Below are 19,929 nucleotides of genomic sequence, written 5' to 3'. Positions count from 1 at the left end.
GTGTTCAATAACACAGCAGTGATCCACTGAGGGCAGACGTTTGTTTGTGGTGTCATGAAAAACGAGCAGAGTGGGAGCTCTTTGTTTTTCTCCTCTCTCTGGTTCTGTGGTTAAAAATAGTTACTGTTTCTTTTCAGAGGCGCTGCGCCGCCGGGGACTTACAGGACAAATGCTAATGATAAAGCCAGTGATGTTAAAGCAGCTCAGACATTTTAGTTCCCACAGAGGACTCAGTTTTTCAAACCTCTTCAGTCAAGCGCCTGGAGGAGGTTTGCAGCTCATGAGGCCACATGCACATTAAAGCTCTGCACAATTCACACAGTCAGAGCAGGAACTCTGATTTCCTGGAATAAGTGATTGATCTGAATGAGGAAGGGAGGAGGGAGGGTGTGAGACCGATACTGCGCTGTCTGGCTGCTCCGAAACTAGTGCAGGGCTGCACGTCTGCCAGGTGGAGAAAAACACACGGTGGAGACTTGAGAACAGAGAACAAACTAACATGCATGAGTTCACTGCACAGAGATACACCCAGAGTTTCCATTTGTTTTCTATCAACACCACAAACAGCCAAGACAGTTCAGTTTAGGTAGTATTTCTTTTAATAATGTGAGATGAGAGTGTTTGATTATGTAAAGGTCACAGGTGAAATAAACTGCAACATACGCACATATTCTTTGACATACAGGAAAACTGAGTAGTTGAAGTAGTACCAAGTGGCCTGCCACAATTTAAAATGACCTCATTAAATTAGAGAACATGAAAATTTAAAAATCTATGAACAACTTTTGCAAACAATGCTACCTTTTCCTGGCTCATATTAAAGAAATCATCCAGCCGCCCCATAAACTGTCTTTATATCCTTTCAGCTGTATCACCAGTTATATGGCCATCATGAGTCATCATGCTTACAGCTTTAACCAACATTTCATTCATTTCAAAAGAAAAAGAAAAAAAAAAACACAAGTTAAACCTACAGTATTAGTCCTTTTCAGATTATTAGATTGCTGTATCTGCTGTAAATCATATCATTCTGTTATGGTTATGATGCATCATCTGCTGGACCTTTTTTTTAACTACTTTATCTGAACTACTTTTTCTTATACAGTAAGGTGGTCATTTGCATATTCATGTTTGTTTGTTTTTAAAATACTGACCATACTGTCAGATACATGTAGTGAAGTAAAAGATGAAATATTTGCCTCTGAAATGTGGTGATGTGGAAGTGTAAAATAGCGTAAACTAGATAAAAATGTTACCATATTTGAGTAAGTATAATTACTTTGCACCGCAGCAGCATTTATTGTCAGCGAACACATGTGAACACATATGCTTAACATTCAGTTTTCTGTCCCATGACGTTTGTGCAAATTGCTTTGATAAATAATCCACAGCAGCATAAATTATGGCTTTATAGTGTCTTGATTTCAAAGGTGCTTTCAGTGCCACAGAATTAGCCGAAGGCAGCCTAAACAAAAGGCCACATGACCAGGGAGAGGAGGGGAAAAAAAGCCTGCGGACATACAGGCACGTTTACAGAACCATCAGAACTTCCTGTTATGCAGCCCCGCGACCTGCCGCAGAGAGTCTCTTTGGTGTGAGCCAAGTCTGGCTTTGCCGTTCACCTCCTGCCACTGAAGAGCGCCGCGGCTGCTCATCATCTATGAAGCAGATAATCACAAAACAGGAAGTCATTAAATAATCACTGCAGGGGGGAATCGTGGCCTGAATTTCATCGCCAAATACCCAAAACATCATCAGCCAAGTCCTTCATGCCATTGTGAGCTTTTGGATGTTCTCCATATTCTGAAACAATAAAAATGTTCTCACCATGTTGTTGATGTCAACCATCAGCTGGCTCGTTCTGTCCAGGTGAATGTTTAGGACGGTGGTTTCCACCCAGGCGTTATCTGTGTTCCTGCAGTCGTCCACGTAACCCTCAGACACCTACAGCACAGTAACACAGCAACTACCAACAAGTTCCTCAACGTCAAGAGAAGCACGTTTAAGTTAATTATCTGTTCCACTTTATTCTTAAATGGGAGCAAAATCAAATGAACAGCGCCAGGCCACAGTTTTGATCCCTCACAACAGCCAGTGAGTCATGTAGACGTGTCCTTGAGCAAGGCACTGAGTGAGGAGCCTCAGCTGAACTTAAAGATTGTAGCATTTGAAGATTTTGGTCTGATCTGATGTCTGAGAATTTGTCCACCCCAGCAATAAATGTTCAGATTAACATTTATTGGTGGATTTTAGACTTCTGAGCGCACGGCTACAAACTCAAAGCTGATTTCCATAAACCCAAAGATCTATTTTTGATTCCTAATCCCATGCAGGTCTACAAGGCCTCCCAGGTCATCAGGTAAACATGTACGTCTTGTTTATTTATTCACTGCTGTAGTTTTAGCATCTATTATTCATCTGACTTCCTTCGGGAACATTCAAAATCTACTTTACAAAGGCAACCCAAAGTGCTGAACACACCTACCTTTGTTTCCTCTGATACTTTTTCATTTATTATTTCCAACAGCTTTTTCCCCATGGTTCTCTCAAGGGTCGTCGGCAGGTGGTCAGCAGACTCGACGGGTCCCTGAAGGTTTCAAGATCACAGCAGAAGTCTGCATTTATTTGAACGGCTCAAAAAGTGAAACCCACCTGAAGTGAACAAACAGCAGGACTCACCCCGGGTAAAGCCAAGGTGCCTTGGCTCTCGTCCCAAACCACCAGGTACTCCAAAATGGATCTCTCGCTGTCTCGCCAGCTAAAAATCAATTTTAAAAGTCTTAGATGATGCCGTGCAATTCAGCGGAGATGAAACAACCTTTTTAGAAGCACCGTAATCACATGAGGTGACCCACCGTGTTAGCACGAGGTCTACATTCAGATTGGGACCAAGGCGGCTCAGAGCACCTCGTCCCCTGACGCCCGTCCTCCCTCCTGGGTTTCTAATGACGGACGAGATACACATCAGACATTAAGACATGCTTGTACGGTTACTGTTAGTGCTATTTGATGCCTCGTGTATCGTATCTAGTATCATACCTGTAATTATCTAAGGCTCCTGATTCTGATCTGTGAGGAGAGAGAGTGAATGAAATGTGAGCATAGCTGCCTTTTAATTAGACAGTGGACTGAGGGTTAGGCCTCAAAGGTTAGTTATTAATTTATGTTATTACACGGCTTTGTTGAATCCGCGAGTCTGATTGGTCTGATTCTATGGTCTGTTCTTTGAGAATAACAGACCGTTGCTATGGACGCAGTTATGGAAGCGGATAAAGTCAATAAAATCATTTTTAAAGGTTCCATATTCTGCTCATTTGTTTGGACGTTCTTGAACAGATTTACATGCTTTTATGTTTGAAAAACAGAATCATTTTCTTGTAGCAGACACGGCTGCTGCAGCTGTTTTCAGCTTCTGTCTAAAAGCTCAGTTTTAAAAGAATTCTGCGTTCTTTTTTCTGCGATATCTTTAGGTTACTGGTGGTGGCGTTGGTGAGGAAAAGATAGTGGCGGACAGCGAGGTGGATTCAGGAGCTGGAGGCAGTCACCTGATCACCAGATCCCCTTATGACATCATAAGGGGAGCCAAATCTAAACTTAGATTTGCTGGCTTTGCGTTTTCACAGACATTTACTGAAAGATGGATCAGGTCTTTAATTTCAGAGTTTGTTGGTCAGTAGGCACACCACGAAACATATGTATGTTGAAAAGACATTAAGAAGTGAATTTTGCATTATATGGGACCATCATCATTTTTAAGTCAGCATTTTCTGTTGTGTTTCTTTCATACAAAGCCGTGTAATAAGAGGGATAATGTGCAGCAAGCGCTTCAGGATGATTCAAGACCTGTATCCGGCTCGCATCCCTTACTTAAAATATTTCAAACACATTTTCATATTTAACTTCGGACAGCATTGTGATTCTCTGTTTCAATAAGAACATCTTTTATCTTGACAAAAACACCCATAATGACATTCCCATATCCAGACTCCAAGCCTAGTAGGAACAAAACATATATGAATGCATATGCAATGCATCCTCTTGGTAAAAACACACCCGTCCACATGGACCCCACTGTCTTCAGAGGCGTAATAGGTCGGCATGTATGAGCTGAAGCTGGCCTGAAAGAAGAAGACATGAAAACCACCTGGATCCAAGAAACCCAAACCATAATTTTAATGCAGTGATGTTCTGAGGACCAGCGGCTGGGGATTTTGTGGTGGAAATATATGTGAAATACCTCCCATGGCACCATCTCCTCAGGCACAGGGAAACGTGTGACTTTGCTGTTTGGGTAGTGAAACTGTCGGGCGTTCACGTGGAACCCATCCTCTCTCTCTGACGTATTTCTCAAAGTGTCAAGGGGCTCCTCTGTTGTAGTTAATGCTGCAGGGAAGATTACAAAGTGAGCACAAACAGGGGGAGATTCGGCGTGTAATATAATTGCAAAGTTATGACAAAAATATGCAATTTAACAGTCGAGGAAGTTGATTGCTGACTCAGTGATTGTGCGTCTTTAGCTGCCAAACCCTGAGATTTTAGGCTGTCCATAATCCACTGCAGGGCTCTGGCTGACTGGACGACCTGATGCGGCAGAGAAAAAGTGGGTCAAACACTTTTTTACGAGTGCTTACACAACACTGAAGATGACTGATTCTTCAGCGGGGATGTCTGGAAACAAAACTCAACAATCGCACATGGGTGCATAGAGAAGTGTGTCATCCCCTCTCTGCATCGCGGCTTGCTGCAACGGCATGACGTGAAATGTCACAGACACAGGTGCAACATTAGTGACAACCAAAAATCAGGTCACAACCTGCTCCTCTAGTCGAGCCAGTCTTTTCACCACGGCAGCAGAGCTCGCCTCCTCGTCCCTCTCCAGCCGATCGGTAATGGTGTTTACCCTCAGGAGATAAACAAGCACAGTATGGGCGTCTGGTCTTTAGACCGTTTGATGTTATTTACTCTGTGTGCTCAGTCAAAGTAGAATATGAGCCCCATCAAACCTTAAATACACAGACTATGTTGCTGCATTAAAGGAAGAGTCTGTGAAATCTTGCTGAGAGTCAGATGAGAAAATTGATGCTATTTTTATCTCTGACCGTCATAATTAAGATTAAGCTCCTGACCTGTCTAAGGCTGCATTAGAGAAGTCAAGATATAATCAGAATAGCTCCTGTGAAGATATATTAAAACCTGGCTCCCCTTTATAGAATTTGTCAAAAGCATAACCTTCACTTCATATCATTTTCCCTTACATACCCACAGAAGCATGAGTCAGTTAGATCCAACCATACTTAATGTTACGCTGCTAAAGAATACACACGTCAGGATTTATCTACAATCATGTTATATGTGTTATTGTGTTTAATTTTCATTATTATTGTGTATATTATTATTATTGTTGTTGTTATTTGGTTTTTATTTATAATTTTTTTTTTAATTTACTTATTATTTTGTTTATTTATTAAAAAGCAAAACTAATCCAACCAGCTCCTGGCTCTAGCTTTCTATTTAATGGACAGACATAAGAGAGGTGATAACGATCTTCTCATCCAAGACAGCAAAGACGGGTGTTGCCCAAAATGTCCCAAAATTATTCCTTTAAATCTGACTTGAGTGATTTTTGCTGTGACCGCTGGAAAAACAGCTTTAGACGGTGCTGGGGGGCCACCAAAACAGCTGCAGGTGGTAAAAAAGTAACTAATGAGCAGAAAGAAGCTCCATAAAACACAGTCGAATGGTAATTTTATGTCGGATTTTCTTCATGAAATATTTATGCTTAAAATTAATTAAGGCAGCTTTAAAGTTTTCTACAACAACACTTAGGCTGAACTTTGGTTCAACTGCTCACCGCTGAAACATATTTAAGGTGTGATGAGGGGTCTCACACAGACAGCAGCAGAGGATTGTTATGCAGCAACACTGGGCTGCATTCCTGTGGGATTTTACTTTTGGGCCGTGTCCAGGATGCGTCGCTCCATGCTGTGGCTCTGCGCCTGCTGTGTGGACAGCAGATATCTGTCCTTCATCAAGGCCTCCCAGGACAACAGCTCCTCTTCCTCCATCTGAGGAAGCTCGTTCTCTGAAAAGTCACAAACAGCAATGCTTTTTCACTACCTCACCTGCTGTACATGTGCATATGCACAACAACTGAGTTTAACTAGTAAGGAGACATTACAACACACTAATATCTCTACTGGTACATCCTAAAGAACCTGGAGTGATGCGTGAACACCACAGAGAACATCGACTGTGAGAACGATGAAGGCAGACTATAGCACACAAACCCAAAGACATAGATTTTTTAACAGAGTTGAAGGTTGTGCTCTTCCCTCATAAACGACCCAAATTCCTTATCTGTGTGTTTCTATGAAAAGTAAAGTTTTCTAACAGAGGGACGTCTGCTGCATCTAACCAAAAGTCTTCTTTAGGCAGAAATAGATGATTTCATACTCACTAATCTCTTTGTATACGATGGGGGGCCTGCACAGCACCACGTTCCTGATGAAGAGGTAAAGATGGCTGAGGATGATGAGGGGAGGGGGGGCAGCGGGGCGGCTGTGGTACTCCTTAATCAGCTCGTATCTTTGAAACTTCCATATTCTGTCTGTGTTGTCCTGAACTTCCTGGAACGTAAAGCTTTGCAGGGACACACAGAGACACAGAGAATGACCAGAAAGGGATTGTAAAGAGGTGGAGACATCATCATCATCGTCATCATCATCATCATCATCTAAAGATGTGGACGAGAGCTCACTTGAAGATGGCTATGAGCAGGTTGAGCAGCAGTATGTTGGCAAAGAGCAAGTAAACACAGAGCATGATGATGGTGAGCCACTCGGGGAAGGCTGGGGTTTGGTTTTCATTCAGCACTGGACATTTGGGCTTCAGAGGATCGGTGCCGTTCATGCTGCAGGACTCAATGTCAAACGCAGCATCTGCAGAGGGCAAAGACATTGTTTTCTTAGTGGTAATATGTATACACAAACAATGATTCCACATGAACTACAAAGAAAGTCATACTGATGTAAGATGAGGTTTATTTGTTGAGATTTATTTTACCTATTACCTTCTGAGGTTTATTGAGATCATTTGCATAATTCAATTAGTGGTAACTACATATATTATTGTATTATTTTCTTGAATTTGAGATGTGATATAAAGTAAGACAGTTTAAAGTGAAGTTACACAGAAGAAGCTGTCCCTGTGCTCTGTCTTTACTCAGGACCCAAACATACTTTTAATTAAGTAACTTTTAAGGTAACAGTTAAGACTAAAAGAAACCAGCGACACACTATTTCCCGTCTCCACTCACTGTCAATATTTGTGGGAAAATTCCCAAATATGATGAGGTACGGCTCATAAACTGCTCCACGGATGATCCAGTCCAGCCGGCTGTCATTGTGGATGAGGATGCCTTGTTTGGCCACCCCGTAGGCTACCACCCAGATACTCAGCAGGAACATGAAGAAGAACATATCCATCATCTGCAGCACAAACAAACATCAGTCAGGAGCTGGACACGCTGACACATGTGGACACTTGCATCTGTAACAGATTCGATATTTTCAGAGACATTTTCAGTGTTCATATGTTGCTCTGTTGATCAGTATAATCTCTGTGTGAACAATAATGGGGTCCTGATTATTCCTGAACGGAATAATGGGAATAATTAGAGGTTTGTCTGACTGAAATCCAGTGTGGTAACAAGCGGACCAGCTGCAACAGTTTGTTCAAAAACACCCTTTATTTAACACAAAGTGCACATCTCATCTGCAGACACCAGATGGAGGCCCAGTGAGGCAGAAACCTCCTTTTGTATTAGATAAAAGGTGTTTTGGAGCGTAGCTTTTTGTGCTCTGCAGTTGCTCCCGCATTACATCAGGTCGGCATTATATCATTATATTTGCATGAAACCCTCTCACCATCCTCCTGACTATGATGATTTTGGGTCCCAGGGTTCTGCTGATGGTGAAGATGGCCATTAGACGGAGGCAGAAGACCACAAAGTCGATGCAGAGGAGGATTTTACCCGCGTAGAACAGCTGAATGGTCAACCTGAAACAGAAAGACTGGGTGATTCACAGATAACCCAGCAGGTGGAGGGCACAACGTGATTCGTTGGGAGGAAGGAAACGTACCTAAATGCGAGGCCCATAACAAAGAGGATGATGGACAGAACATCTAAAATATTCCACAGGTCGTTGATGTACATCCTGGCTTTCTTACGAAACCCAAAGCCGTCAGGATCATGAAATAGCTGAGATAGTAAAGACAGATTAAACTTGATTTTAATAATGTAGTCATATAGATATTAGAAGAAGACATACTCTGGAGGCAACAAGAGCCCTACTGGTTGAGTAAAACCTCGGATGGAAACTCACACTAAATTGTTCTGGCTAAGAAACACTGAACATGAAGGACAGGTCCTGGTACAGTAAATGAAATAAATATGGAGCAAGAGAAGAGGAAGTTTTGCTGTAGGATAAGACTGCTGTTATTGTGTAATTTCTTATTGTTAATTCATCCCATGAAAAGACCAAAACCAACAATTGTGACTTCCCTAACCTGTCTGTGGCGCTCAGTCCCAAATCTATTCACTCCTGCTGAGGATCTAAATATTTAAAATTGGATACAAAATATAGAGTTTCATCTTTAAGGGTCAGTAATTTCCTGGCCACTGTAGTTTTTAGCAAACTTTACTGAAACAGATGTAAGCAGTGCACTTGTTAGGAACTATTTTCTACCAGCGATTTATACATATTTGATACTCTGGTGAGTTTTTACAGCACCGGGAACATGTAAGTGAGATTAACAACAGCAACAGTTTCAGATGTCAGTGTGTTGATCGTCTCACCTGTCTGACCTCCTCACACACCAGAGAGAACAGCCAGATGTAAAGCAGCACCTCCCCAGCTGAGGGCGAGTCCTGGAAGTCGATCATCAGCACCACAGCAAATAGGATGAGGAAGGCAAAGTACGAGACGATGTTCCAGTAAAACTTGACCTGCGGAGAGCTGTGCAGGTAGATCAGTCTGGACCAGCAGCCCAGAGGCTTCAGGTACCGCACACCAGCGGGGTGACTGTGGGCAGAAAGATCTCTGGAGTCAGACACAACTTGATGTTTCCATATTTTGGACACTTCTTACTTTCCCCCAATTGATCTCCAAGTGACCTCTGAAGTGAAACCTCAAATGTAAAATACTAAGGCGTCTATAAAGTATCACACAGCCAGACAGAATCAAGGATTTTCAGTGAAAAGGGTCTTTTGCTGTCAGTGTATTATGAGGCACAGTCTACTTACAAGCCATGAGAATTTGTTCGAAGTGTACTTCCTGTCACTTTCTCCACCGTCTTGATCTCCTCGTTCTTCTCAGTTTCTCTCTGGATGACTTCATCACGCCTAGGGAGAATAATAATTCACTAGAATTAGATATCATTATGAATCCCTACATTACAATGTTGCAAACTGTGTTTAATTCATAAATGACTAAGAACATGAATTAGTCGGTGGCTTGCAAAGAAGACAGCAAAAGAGTTTTTTGCTGCCACCAGGTGGTTTCTACGGATAAAGGCGTTTCCTGTGGCAGACTGGCACAAACCACTGCTGTAATACACCAAATGTATGAATTTATAATGAGTGTTATTGTTTTTTTTATTACTGTATGTACACAGTAACAGAAGGACCTTGGATTTACACAGCAGAGGAGAATAGGAAGTATGCTGACTCTTCTAAAGAACAGCGTCAGACCTCCTTAACATGCTCGCACATTCATTTAAAGTGAAGTAAACGTTTCCAGACTGATCCTCAAGAGGGAACGCCTCCAGAAACTCCTTTATGACACTGATGTGATTTTTATTCTACTGATTAAAGGGGCATAAAAAGTATCTGACCTCATCCAAATATCATAAAACCACTATATAGTTTATTCAACATCTATGGCAGAACAATCATCAACCAGACTGACTTCCATAAGATGGTCGCTCTTACAGCTTCACGCTGGAAAGTGACCTCACATTTCTTTCTTTTTCCAAATTTAATCTCAGGTATGAAATCAAGAGAAAACAGGAAATGACAGGTTTATCAGAGTATTGTTTTTCCTCAGCGCTGTGGGTTCCAGGAGGTTGTACTTCTGACTTGGTTTTGGCTTTAGAAACAAGTGGTGCACAAATGGAGCCACTGCCAGGTTTGTCAGACCGAGACACAGCATTCAGAGAACAGAGGAATCTGAATCAGTCTGATTTGCTTTATGTCTGATTACTTTATTGGTTCAGTTTTAGGAAGCCATGTTTGTCTGTGATTGGCGTTGATTGTACTGGCTGGATCTCTTTTCTGCATTCAGTCGCTTCTGTTCAATCAAATTTCTCAGAAAACAAAATGTGGTTTCTTTGGAAACGCATCAAGTGTGTGTTTTTTCTGACCACTTTCAAAGCTGCTCCATACAACAAATCAATTTCATATCATTAAGCACTTAAGCTGTACTGTTATGAAACATCTCTTATTTTCACTCTATGTTAAATGTAGTCTTGCTGCAGCAATCTCACCACAGTATTTTGCATAGTGAGAAATCTAGTGTTATAAGAGATTATAAGAATTTTCTAAATGTGATGAGGTTTTTAAATCTTGTCGCCAGAGAGCAGACTTTTTACAGCTGATAAAATTCACCTGAAAACCAGAAAGCCAGTGAAGATAAGTGGGAAGAAGACCATGCAGATCAGCACTCTCCACAAAGGGTTATCCACTGAAAGCTCCCCACACCAGATCTGTGTCAGAAGAGCCTGGAAGACAGAGCTGTTACCAGACACCGAATCTCATACACTCATATCTGGTTTATAAAAGTCTAATAGTTCAAGCTCAATTCACTGATCACATTTCTTTCTCTGCTTTTCTACTCCACAAAGTTTTGTATCCCACAGAGTGTGCAGTTTCTCTGCAGGGAATTTCTCAAGTCTCTCAAAGTCTGCTGTACCTGAACACCCGACTGAGCTACAAAGCTTTTATCATCAGCCTCCAGTGCCAGCCTAAGGCACGTCGTCTTTCCCCAAAATGGTGACGTACGCACCAACAACTTCCGAGCCCGCTCTTCGTCACAGCTGTGGCACTCACTGAACACACCTGGGACACACACACGCACACACATACAGTATATAGAATAAGGACAAATGCTAACCTTGAAAAATCCCTATACTTTACTGCAGTGAAGCTTTATGCCTGTGGTATTATACAGTACCAATGGCATGTTTCTCATAGTGACTGGCGAGCTCTTTCATGTCCTCCGCCTCGTCTGCATCAATTTCTTCCTCTGCCATTTTCTTCAGGATCTTACCGGCGGCCAGGGCAGCAGACATGCAGTCTCGACACTGTGCAAATACAGATACAGAAATATGCAAGGCCACGTACACACAACACAAAATCAAGTATTACCAAACTCTGTCGGTGTGAGGGTAAGTGGTTAGATCACCTGCTCCCAGGCAATTTCTGCCAGCTCCTTATTGTTCTGGACGATAGCCCAAAGGAAAAGGTCTCTGCTGAGGTCCCTCTGTGTTTCAGCATTGTCCTCCCTGAGTGGAGCCTGGGAACCCACCTGACTTTTAGACGGCTGGAGGAAAAGTGAAGGATTTCAGAAAGTCCAAATCCTTTAAAGCCAGTCATTGTTGCAAGCAAAGCACAGTAGGCTCACTATAAACGAACTCACTGATGCTGATGAATCGTCCATCGACAAGTTGAAGTGGTTTGTCAAGGTGGAGGGAGGGTAGAGGGGCTGAGTGAAACTGCCCAGCAAGTGGCGCACCTCATCAGAAACATGAGTCATGGAGATCACCTCGCCTGAGTGAGCTCGAGCCCTGATGTGGATCGCTCGCCTCCTCCTGCTGCGGTAAGAGCTGTGGACCCGCTTGGCCAGCTTGCGGAGAAAGAAGCAGCTGGGCAGCTGTTTGTAGAGCTCGCACAGAGTTTCCTCGTCCTGCAGGAATTCCCTCAGACTCACACCGTTCTCCAGCAGGAGACTCACAAACTGGGGCTTGTTGCCAACCAGGGCTGAGAACATGGCCCAGTGGAGGTCACTGGACTGGAGGGGAGCAGACCAGGAGAAGAAGATACACTTATTGTTGTCAGTCTGTTCAGAATTAGAGAATGATGTAAACTGACTGGGATAGCAGTTTATACAATACAATTTATATGCCTGGTTATGGTTAAAAGTGGTGGTAGTGATTGGCAAGGTGCGGTATAGCTGGAATTTTTCAATTTAATTAACACCTGCAAATGTCACTATGTAGAAAATAATGAAAATAAACAAACTGAATGAGAATGAGAAATTATCGTACCATATCATAGATTACCATAGAATACTGTACATAACCATACATTACCATAGACTACCATGCATTACCGTAAATCTTGTCTGATCAAAAAGTGGGGGATCAAAAACACACGTTTGCTTCACTGAGTCTTATAGTGGGGGATCAAGTGCTCCGCCTGCTCCATTGCTCAGGTGCATATAGTTACAAATGTCCTCTGTGCTTCATATCATAAAAGTACAGGCCTACAGTGGTAAACTGGTATTGAACTTTGAAAATATTATCATGGGATCACTTTCCATCCTAAGAAAGACAAGAACAGTTGCAGCACAGGGTCAAGGTCAGAGTCTGGTCTTTATTTGTCAGTACTGCGTCTGATTGGTGTTTTGCTGTTACAGTGTGTTGTATAACAGGCGACACCCACCTTCCACTGGCTCTCCTCGGTGAAGATCTCAGTCTTAGCTATGTCCACACGGTTCCAGGCTATAGCCAGCTCCAGCTGCCTCTTCCAGATCTCGATTCCCAGTGACTCGTTGGTCCTCGAAGCTGAGTTCAGAATGTATGAGACACTGGTAACCATATTCGATTTACATTGAGCGAACAGTTACAGTGGACAGTGGAAGCTCTGAGCAAGCAGGACGAAGGCCTGGAAATGCACTGAAATTACTCTACTATTGTTAATGGGTCAGTGATGGAAACTATGGGAAAAGCAGTTTGGCTAGAATGATGAATCATCACCAAAGTGTATTTCCAGTGTGGTGGACTCACTATACTTTAATAACAATATACATTAAGCTTGGTCTTAGGTTTCGTTAGTCTTTCTCAAGACCAGCATGAGGAAGAATACGTCTGCATATTTTTACAAATAAATCAAGTATAGCTATTATGTCTCTGTATAGAAAAGTAGTTCAGATATATCTGCAAGAATATCTGTGTTGGTTTTTGATCTTGGCACATTTTGCGCAGTCCAGTTACTTGGAGATTTGATATGGTTGGTGTTATCACATTAAACTTGCTGAGTGCTGGTTGGGCTCCAAGACTTCCTGTTTTCATACTTAAGGCTGATTTGTTCATCTACAGTAGATCCAGTCAGGGACTGAGCGTCTGAGAGAAAACAACAGACTGTATCAAACCAAATCCCCACCTTTGAGTAGTGCTTGAAGAATCGCCACGTCCACATCGCTGTGATCGTCCTCGCTTACTGTGAACACTGTCAGCAAGTGAGACATCCTGATGATGTCCTGAATCTGGCACAGAGAGCAGACACAATCAAGCAGGACTTAATAAAACTTAATTTGGATTACACTTTTCAAAACATGAGTTACAAACTGCCTCACAGGGTAGAAATGAATACAAAAACATGTACATATGAAAGACAAAATTATAAGAAAATATAAAATCACACTGGAGGATGTAGTAGTTAATGTAGGAGGCCGGTAACAGTGAATTGATATGTCTTAAAAAGGGGAAAGTTGACACTAAAGTACTAAAGTGAACAGCCTGGAGACCATCACCACTGAGGCTCCGGCTCATACAGGGTCCTCAGGTGTATTTTGGGCCGAGACATTTAGTCTCCAAAGTAGTCGGTAACATTTTGATATCAATTCTGAAGTCGAGTGATTGCCTTGGCAGGGAGGCTCGGATAGGGGCGATGTGATCCCGACTCCTTTATGTTGTTAAGATGCAGAACCAAGCGATAGAAAATAACTCTCTGTGGGTCAGCAGGTGACAGAAAGGATCATCACATATGCTTTTAAGCAGAGAGAACTACTGAACGCTGAACTACTGTCTTGACTTGAGAATCAAAATTGACATCTGAGTTGAGTGAGAGATTATACTATCGGTCATTACCATATTACCATACGGTACTCTACATTACCATAGACTACTGTACATTACCATGCGTTACCATACATTACCATATATTACTGTACAATACCACACATTACCGTAAATTACCATAAAGTAGACAGTAGATACTTGTTTTAAGAAAGAAACAGTATCTTGGAGATCGCTCTGTAATTAAAGAGGTACCTTCTTGGTCCATTCTATGATGCTGGGGTCGGGGAACCTCTCGTACTCTTGGCCAAAGAACTTCTTCAATAACTGGTGGATGAGGGCGATAGTGACCCGGCTCACTGGTAGTCCCACTACGTTGGCGATCACATCTGCTATTCTCCCAGAGCCCTCTAAGATCACACATGGTGTACCATTCAGCATGGCATTATAGATGGTCTGAGAGGAGAAACAACCAACAGTCAGACAAGACAGGGGCACACACACACACACACACACACAGAAAACTGATGACTCACATTCAGAGTGCCTGGTCCTCCATCCAAAACCACACACACCACAGGGATGGTCACGCCAGTCTCTGGAGGTCAGACAATAAAAAATCAATATTAAAAGCAGGACAGATAAATTTAAGATGCCATCTGTGATGGTTTGCAGTTTTTGCACACATTGCATCAGCAATTTTTGACCTTTGTTTCCAAGACGCTTCCCGGAGATGCATTTCTCCAGACGGCTACGCAGTTCAATCTCCACACCGTAGTGTCCCTGAGTCCCATCGTCCACCAGGAGGAAGTGGGTGTGGTTGTTATCCAGGCAGGACAGCCGGCCCTGGCCCTTGATGTCTATCAAGTAATGACCTGGGAAACAACCCTGCAGACAAAGAGGAAGAAGAGAAGACTGTATGCTGTGCAGGGGGTGAATCTAGTCACAAGCCAAGTGTGTAAGTGTGTTTAACGTACCTCTGCATGGACCAAAGCATCCCTGTTGTGAATGATTCCCCACGTTGCCACTCCGATAGCCACAATCTGGCCTTGCATGGAGCTGCTGAGGGCATGGTCCCTCACAGCCTGCCCCACATGCTTCATCACACCTGTGTGCGTACCACCAGTGATGATCCACGCACCTGTGTACAGCACAGCATGCGTGTGAGTGTTTATTTTTTTGTACAGATTGCACTCATGATATTTAACATACTAATCAGAGAGATTTAGAGGTGCTGGCAGACATATTTTGTTATCTTCAGAGAGCCAGACTGGCTGTTTCCACTGATTCCCCTCTTTATGCTAAGCTAAGCTAACTTTAGTCTTATATTTAACAGATCAATCTTCTTTTCTAACTCTTGACGGGAAAGTGAATGAGCACATTTCCTAAAACATAGAACTATTCCTTTAATTTTACTCTTCTGGGTAGACTTTGGAAGCTGGCTGCAGGCAAGATGCTTCTGGATTGGTGACAGAAAACCTCTGAAATTTTGAAACCACACTGTTGTCTTTCATATATATGCTGTAGCATTAACATTAAGGGGCCTTTGGTGCCCAAAAACCAAGAAAAATAGCCAAAAGTACACAAAACTATGTGGAAATTGACCACATATTTAGTTAGTATATGAGCAAATTAAGGATCAATCAAACTGGCAGTGACTTATGGAAGCTATGGCACTAAACTAAAGGTAGAGAAATGTTTTTCCAAAGATTTAATACTGAATTTGTTTTCTAAATCTTTCTGGTGCTGCCTCACTACCAGCAATAATTTGTTCAGAATTTCTGGTTTCTTTGCTGGTATCACTAAAAATGCTTCCAGCTAGACGGTATGCAGCATTAAGTGGGACACAGCCAGTAAGATCATGAGACAGCGAACGCCCACACTCGATAACTTTACTCACAAAACACACGCTCTCACACACTCTCTGGCTAATCATTGGTACACCTTGGCACACACAACTCTCTCTCTCTCTCTCTCTCTCTCTCTCTCTCTCTCTCTGGCAGGCGCACCTGTTGTCTGGGCCACTTTGATAAGACCTCTGTGAAACATGTTCTTGAGACGAGCCTTCAGATAGAAGTTTTTGGCTCCTCCGGTCACTGAGATCAGCAGGTTGGGAGGGGAAAGTTTCCACTGTTCAGTCAATAACTCGTACAGGATCTCAGGGCTGGTGTCCGTGGACACCCGCGCATACTGAGAATGGACGTAAAAAACACAGACGCAAAGGTGAGGATAAAGACATGCAGGCACGTGTATACGGGGACTCATGCGATGTTGTTACAGCGGGGAGAAAGGATGGGTTTCACCTTGCCAGTCTTCTGTCCCAAACCTCCAAAGCTGATGTCTCCGAAAGCGTCACTGGGCACTTCGCGGATGTGTCTGTGTTTGTCCCACGCCTCGCCTGTGAAGTCCTCTGGCTTGATGGCCTCATCCACATGATCCGTCTTCGAGTAGCCACACTTACACACATCCCCTCTGGTGAACAAACAAAAGTTAATACTTGCAATGCCTCCATGTAAACAGGAAGACATCACACATAGGCAAGATGTGATACATCAGCATGCAGATTGTTTTAGGAGAGAAACCACTAGCAGAAACTACTGATAAATTTAATCAACATGTATAACTGCCCCCACGGTAACTGAGGGCGATGCCTCTGTAGTGTAACTGCAGTAAGTGCTGCAGCAGCAGAAACTACAAGGTCAACTCATCTGCTTTAATATCCAAACCACCACAGTACAGAGCAGCACATCCTACCTGACACCTTTTTCATAGAAGCAACATTCCTTCTTGTTGATGTTCTCCCTGACCCAGGATCCAAAGGCGAAGCGCTGGTAAGAGGGAGAAAGAGAAAGGTGCTTAGAGGTGCTGGCTGCGCTGATCGCCAGAGTTTGAATCAGCCGTAAGTCCACCTCAGGTTCCCTCATCCTGGAGGCAACATGGGTGGGAGGGAGGGGGGGGGTCGGGCTACGGTGCACAGATCTGCCTCAGGCTGAGAGCTGACAGCATGTCAGGAGAGAGGAGCCTCTGCAGTCGCTGCTATGGGTGCCGGCTTGCACTCGGCACTGCATCAGTGATGTCAGAGCTGAGCAGGCTGCTGAAACCTGACTAAAGAAAGTAGCCGGGCACCAGTAGATGGCAGGCGGATCAATAGATGGCTGCATTAAAGAGATTGGATTAAATCCATGCTGAATTCATTCCAAAACAGGAATATAAACAATCCGCCATTAAAAAAGGATGTATGGTGTAGTTTTTAATGGTTGATCACATGAAACCAAAAGAATTTGTTATGCTCATAAGCACGAAATGTAGTTCCAGTTTTCACAAATTCAATCAAACATCCAAGTGGTAAGTAGGTTACCAAGTAAATGTACTTAAGTACTGTACTACAGAGTCTTTCCATTGTGTGGTACTTTATACTACTTTAAATTGTACTTTTTACTCCACTACATTTATTTGACTGCTATAGTTACTTTTCAGATATTAATATTATGGTAGTTGAAATAAGGCTGCTATCTATTTTTGAATGCAGGATTTTTATTTGTCAAGTCATACGACTCTCGTCCTTTTAATTCTCATGCTGGTAAATGTTCACTAATAATCACAGTGTTCGATCACAGGTAAAAACATATCAGAGGCAAACACTCACCTTCTTAAAACGAGAAACTGTTCGCTTTAGCTGCAGTTTGTCCTCGTGGAGCTGCTGGATCATTTGCTGTGGGTGAACCTTATTCTCAGACTTAGGCAACATTTCTGAAGAAGCAAAAAGAAAATATTAGCAGAAAATCTCTGCCTGGGAGAAGGACCCTGAGCCTCTCGTGGAGGAAGTCTGAAGAGACTAGAGGCAGAGTGTGCATCTTGTCGTTTATGAACTCCTAAATGCTGTGTACTGGGATTTTATTATTCTGACAAATGCTTTCATCTTGCTCACATGGGACCTATTCTGCATTATCTCCACTTCCTCCACAGAAGTATCTGGAATAGCAGGAAACTCTTCGTGCCAGCAAACAGATTTTTAATGAAGGATCTATTGCACATATTTTAAGTCCAAACTAACCCGTTAATTCAGTCATGGCATGAATCCTCCATGATCTCAACTGGATAGAGAAGCTGTGATTCTTTTGTTATGTTGCACTGTTAAATGGCTCCACCTTCTCAAAACAATATAAAGTCAAAACTTCTCCCCTCGAAACATCTAGTGCAGCAGCCAGAGAAGTTACTCTGCCATCCAATGAGGCCTCACGTCCCCACTAACACCAAAACATGATAACATATATGTAAACATGTGAGCCTTACACAGCTCGATTGTGTTTTATACACGTACCTTTACGCGTTTCAGTCAGTGTTTTCAGACCCCAGGTGGAAGAGAGGAGCGCTCACTCGTTTTACAAACATTAGAGAAGAAAAAATCACCATTTAAGCTGTGATTTGTCTTGGTTAACATTACCCATCCGACTGCTTCCAGATCCTCCTTTCACTTGGATAAACAACAGTGAGTCTTTTCTAGTGTCTAGCTTGAAAAACACACACTTTCAGGTGTGTGTGGATGTGTGTATGTTTCATGTCCTTCGCCAGACATTGCTGCCCTTGTTGCCAGGTGACACCTCCAGAGTATTAAACCAGGGATCTTGTTACTGAATGAATGGAGCTCTGGTTGGCCGCCAGCAGCTACTGTACGCTTGTGATTATGGTTGGCATTAATCACAGTTTCTGAGTTGAATGGTTCCTGCGCCTCACAGGTGGTCCTTGGTGCTGCTCATTCAGTATAAACTGTGAAGGCTCAGTAGAATATAGTGCAGAGAAAAATAGAGCAGATAAGAAAATGAATGACTTGGATTTGGTCGGATTGAAGCATCCATGAAATCTTTTCTTATATTAAATAATGGTAGCAGGTATTGTGATATCTTTAGCTGATTAGTTGTTGGGACGAGAATATTTAAGAATATATTCTGAAAACGAGATTAAAATGGGAAATGGGATTGTTTTATTAACTAATGCTAGCACGCTAACATGCTAAACTAATATAGTAACCATGCTACCTGCTTTTAGCCTCAGCTAAATGTGAGCAGTTAGCATTTGGCTGTCAAACATTTTAAAGATGTAATTTGAGAGAAATCTGCAACATGTAGGCTATAAACATGGTCTTCATCCATTGGCAGTCTTTAAGGTGTAAAACACTGCTCAATATAATTTCTCTTTGAGCAATAAATATATTGGTAACACTGGTCCTTGGTAAACTATGAAGCTACTTTAAAGCAAAACAATTACTGTAGTTCCATTGGTTTTAACAATTCTAATGTTTGACTCAATAACGCTGCCTCCCTGCTGTGAAAGATGGATTATGTGTAACAAGTTTAACTAGTTAAAGGTGTCAGCGTATGAGGCCCACCGGGTGTGGTGTGGGGTCCACAGGGTCCACAGCAGAGTGTGTTTATGGGAAGCTCATCTTTCTGGTTTTTGAGCTCTAATTAATGAGGCAAAACACCAATCCACTGACACAATATTAGGGAAATCCAAATCTCAGTGTCTGTAATCATGAAATTATTCAAATGAATAAAAAGAGTAACCACTAGATGTCAGCACATCACCACTAATCACAAGCTTGTTGCAGGTGTTTCTGTAATAAAGGATTTCAGTCGTAGTTTTCTCAGATTTAGTATTTTGATACATTGCAAATTTGACTTGCAGTGTTGCAAACAGAAAACAGTCTCCTCCAACTTAGAGAGATCCCTCCAGTGTGAATGATGTGTGAATGTAGTGTAAAAGCACGTTGAGTGGTCAAAATGACTAGAAAGGTGCTATACAAGTATAAACCATTTACCAAACAATGACATTTTATTCACTCTTTCACTCATC

At 42.5% G+C, this 19,929-nt stretch overlaps 1 protein-coding gene across 1 annotated transcript; it reads right to left on the bottom strand.

The window, feature by feature from the left end:
- Window positions 1–1,541: 1,541 nt before the first annotated feature.
- trpm2 (transient receptor potential cation channel, subfamily M, member 2) lies at window positions 1,542–17,824 on the bottom strand. Its single transcript, XM_070837865.1, has 33 exons — window positions 17,723–17,824; window positions 16,831–16,904; window positions 16,380–16,572; window positions 16,086–16,266; window positions 15,054–15,217; window positions 14,784–14,964; window positions 14,613–14,674; window positions 14,332–14,532; window positions 13,442–13,544; window positions 12,722–12,843; window positions 11,697–12,068; window positions 11,463–11,573; window positions 11,232–11,361; window positions 10,971–11,116; window positions 10,667–10,779; window positions 9,305–9,403; window positions 8,858–9,083; window positions 8,142–8,260; window positions 7,926–8,058; window positions 7,316–7,487; window positions 6,758–6,938; window positions 6,458–6,639; window positions 5,950–6,082; window positions 4,814–4,901; window positions 4,500–4,581; window positions 4,238–4,398; window positions 4,054–4,118; window positions 3,040–3,069; window positions 2,856–2,942; window positions 2,680–2,758; window positions 2,486–2,587; window positions 1,828–1,944; window positions 1,542–1,658 (listed from the first exon to the last, which is right to left on the bottom strand). The coding sequence occupies exons 1-33, from the start codon at window positions 17,822–17,824 to the stop codon at window positions 1,542–1,544; spliced, it is 4,428 nt and encodes a 1,475-aa protein (XP_070693966.1).
- Window positions 17,825–19,929: the final 2,105 nt, after the last annotated feature.

Source organism: Pempheris klunzingeri, chromosome 10, assembly GCF_042242105.1.
Source record: "Pempheris klunzingeri isolate RE-2024b chromosome 10, fPemKlu1.hap1, whole genome shotgun sequence".
NCBI lineage: Eukaryota > Metazoa > Chordata > Actinopteri > Acropomatiformes > Pempheridae > Pempheris > Pempheris klunzingeri.
This window is presented reverse-complemented; position numbering and strand designations above follow the sequence as displayed.

Coding starts and splice junctions, on each gene's coding strand:
- trpm2 (XM_070837865.1), bottom strand. CDS start 17,824: ATGTTGCCTAAGTCTGAGAATAAGGTTCACCCACAGCAAATGATCCAG. Junction 15,218..16,085: donor CAAAGTGGCCCAGACAACAG/GTGCGCCTGCCA, acceptor TGCTGTACACAG/GTGCGTGGATCATCACTGGT. Junction 9,084..9,304: donor CGAACAAATTCTCATGGCTT/GTAAGTAGACTG, acceptor TTCTGCCCACAG/TCACCCCGCTGGTGTGCGGT.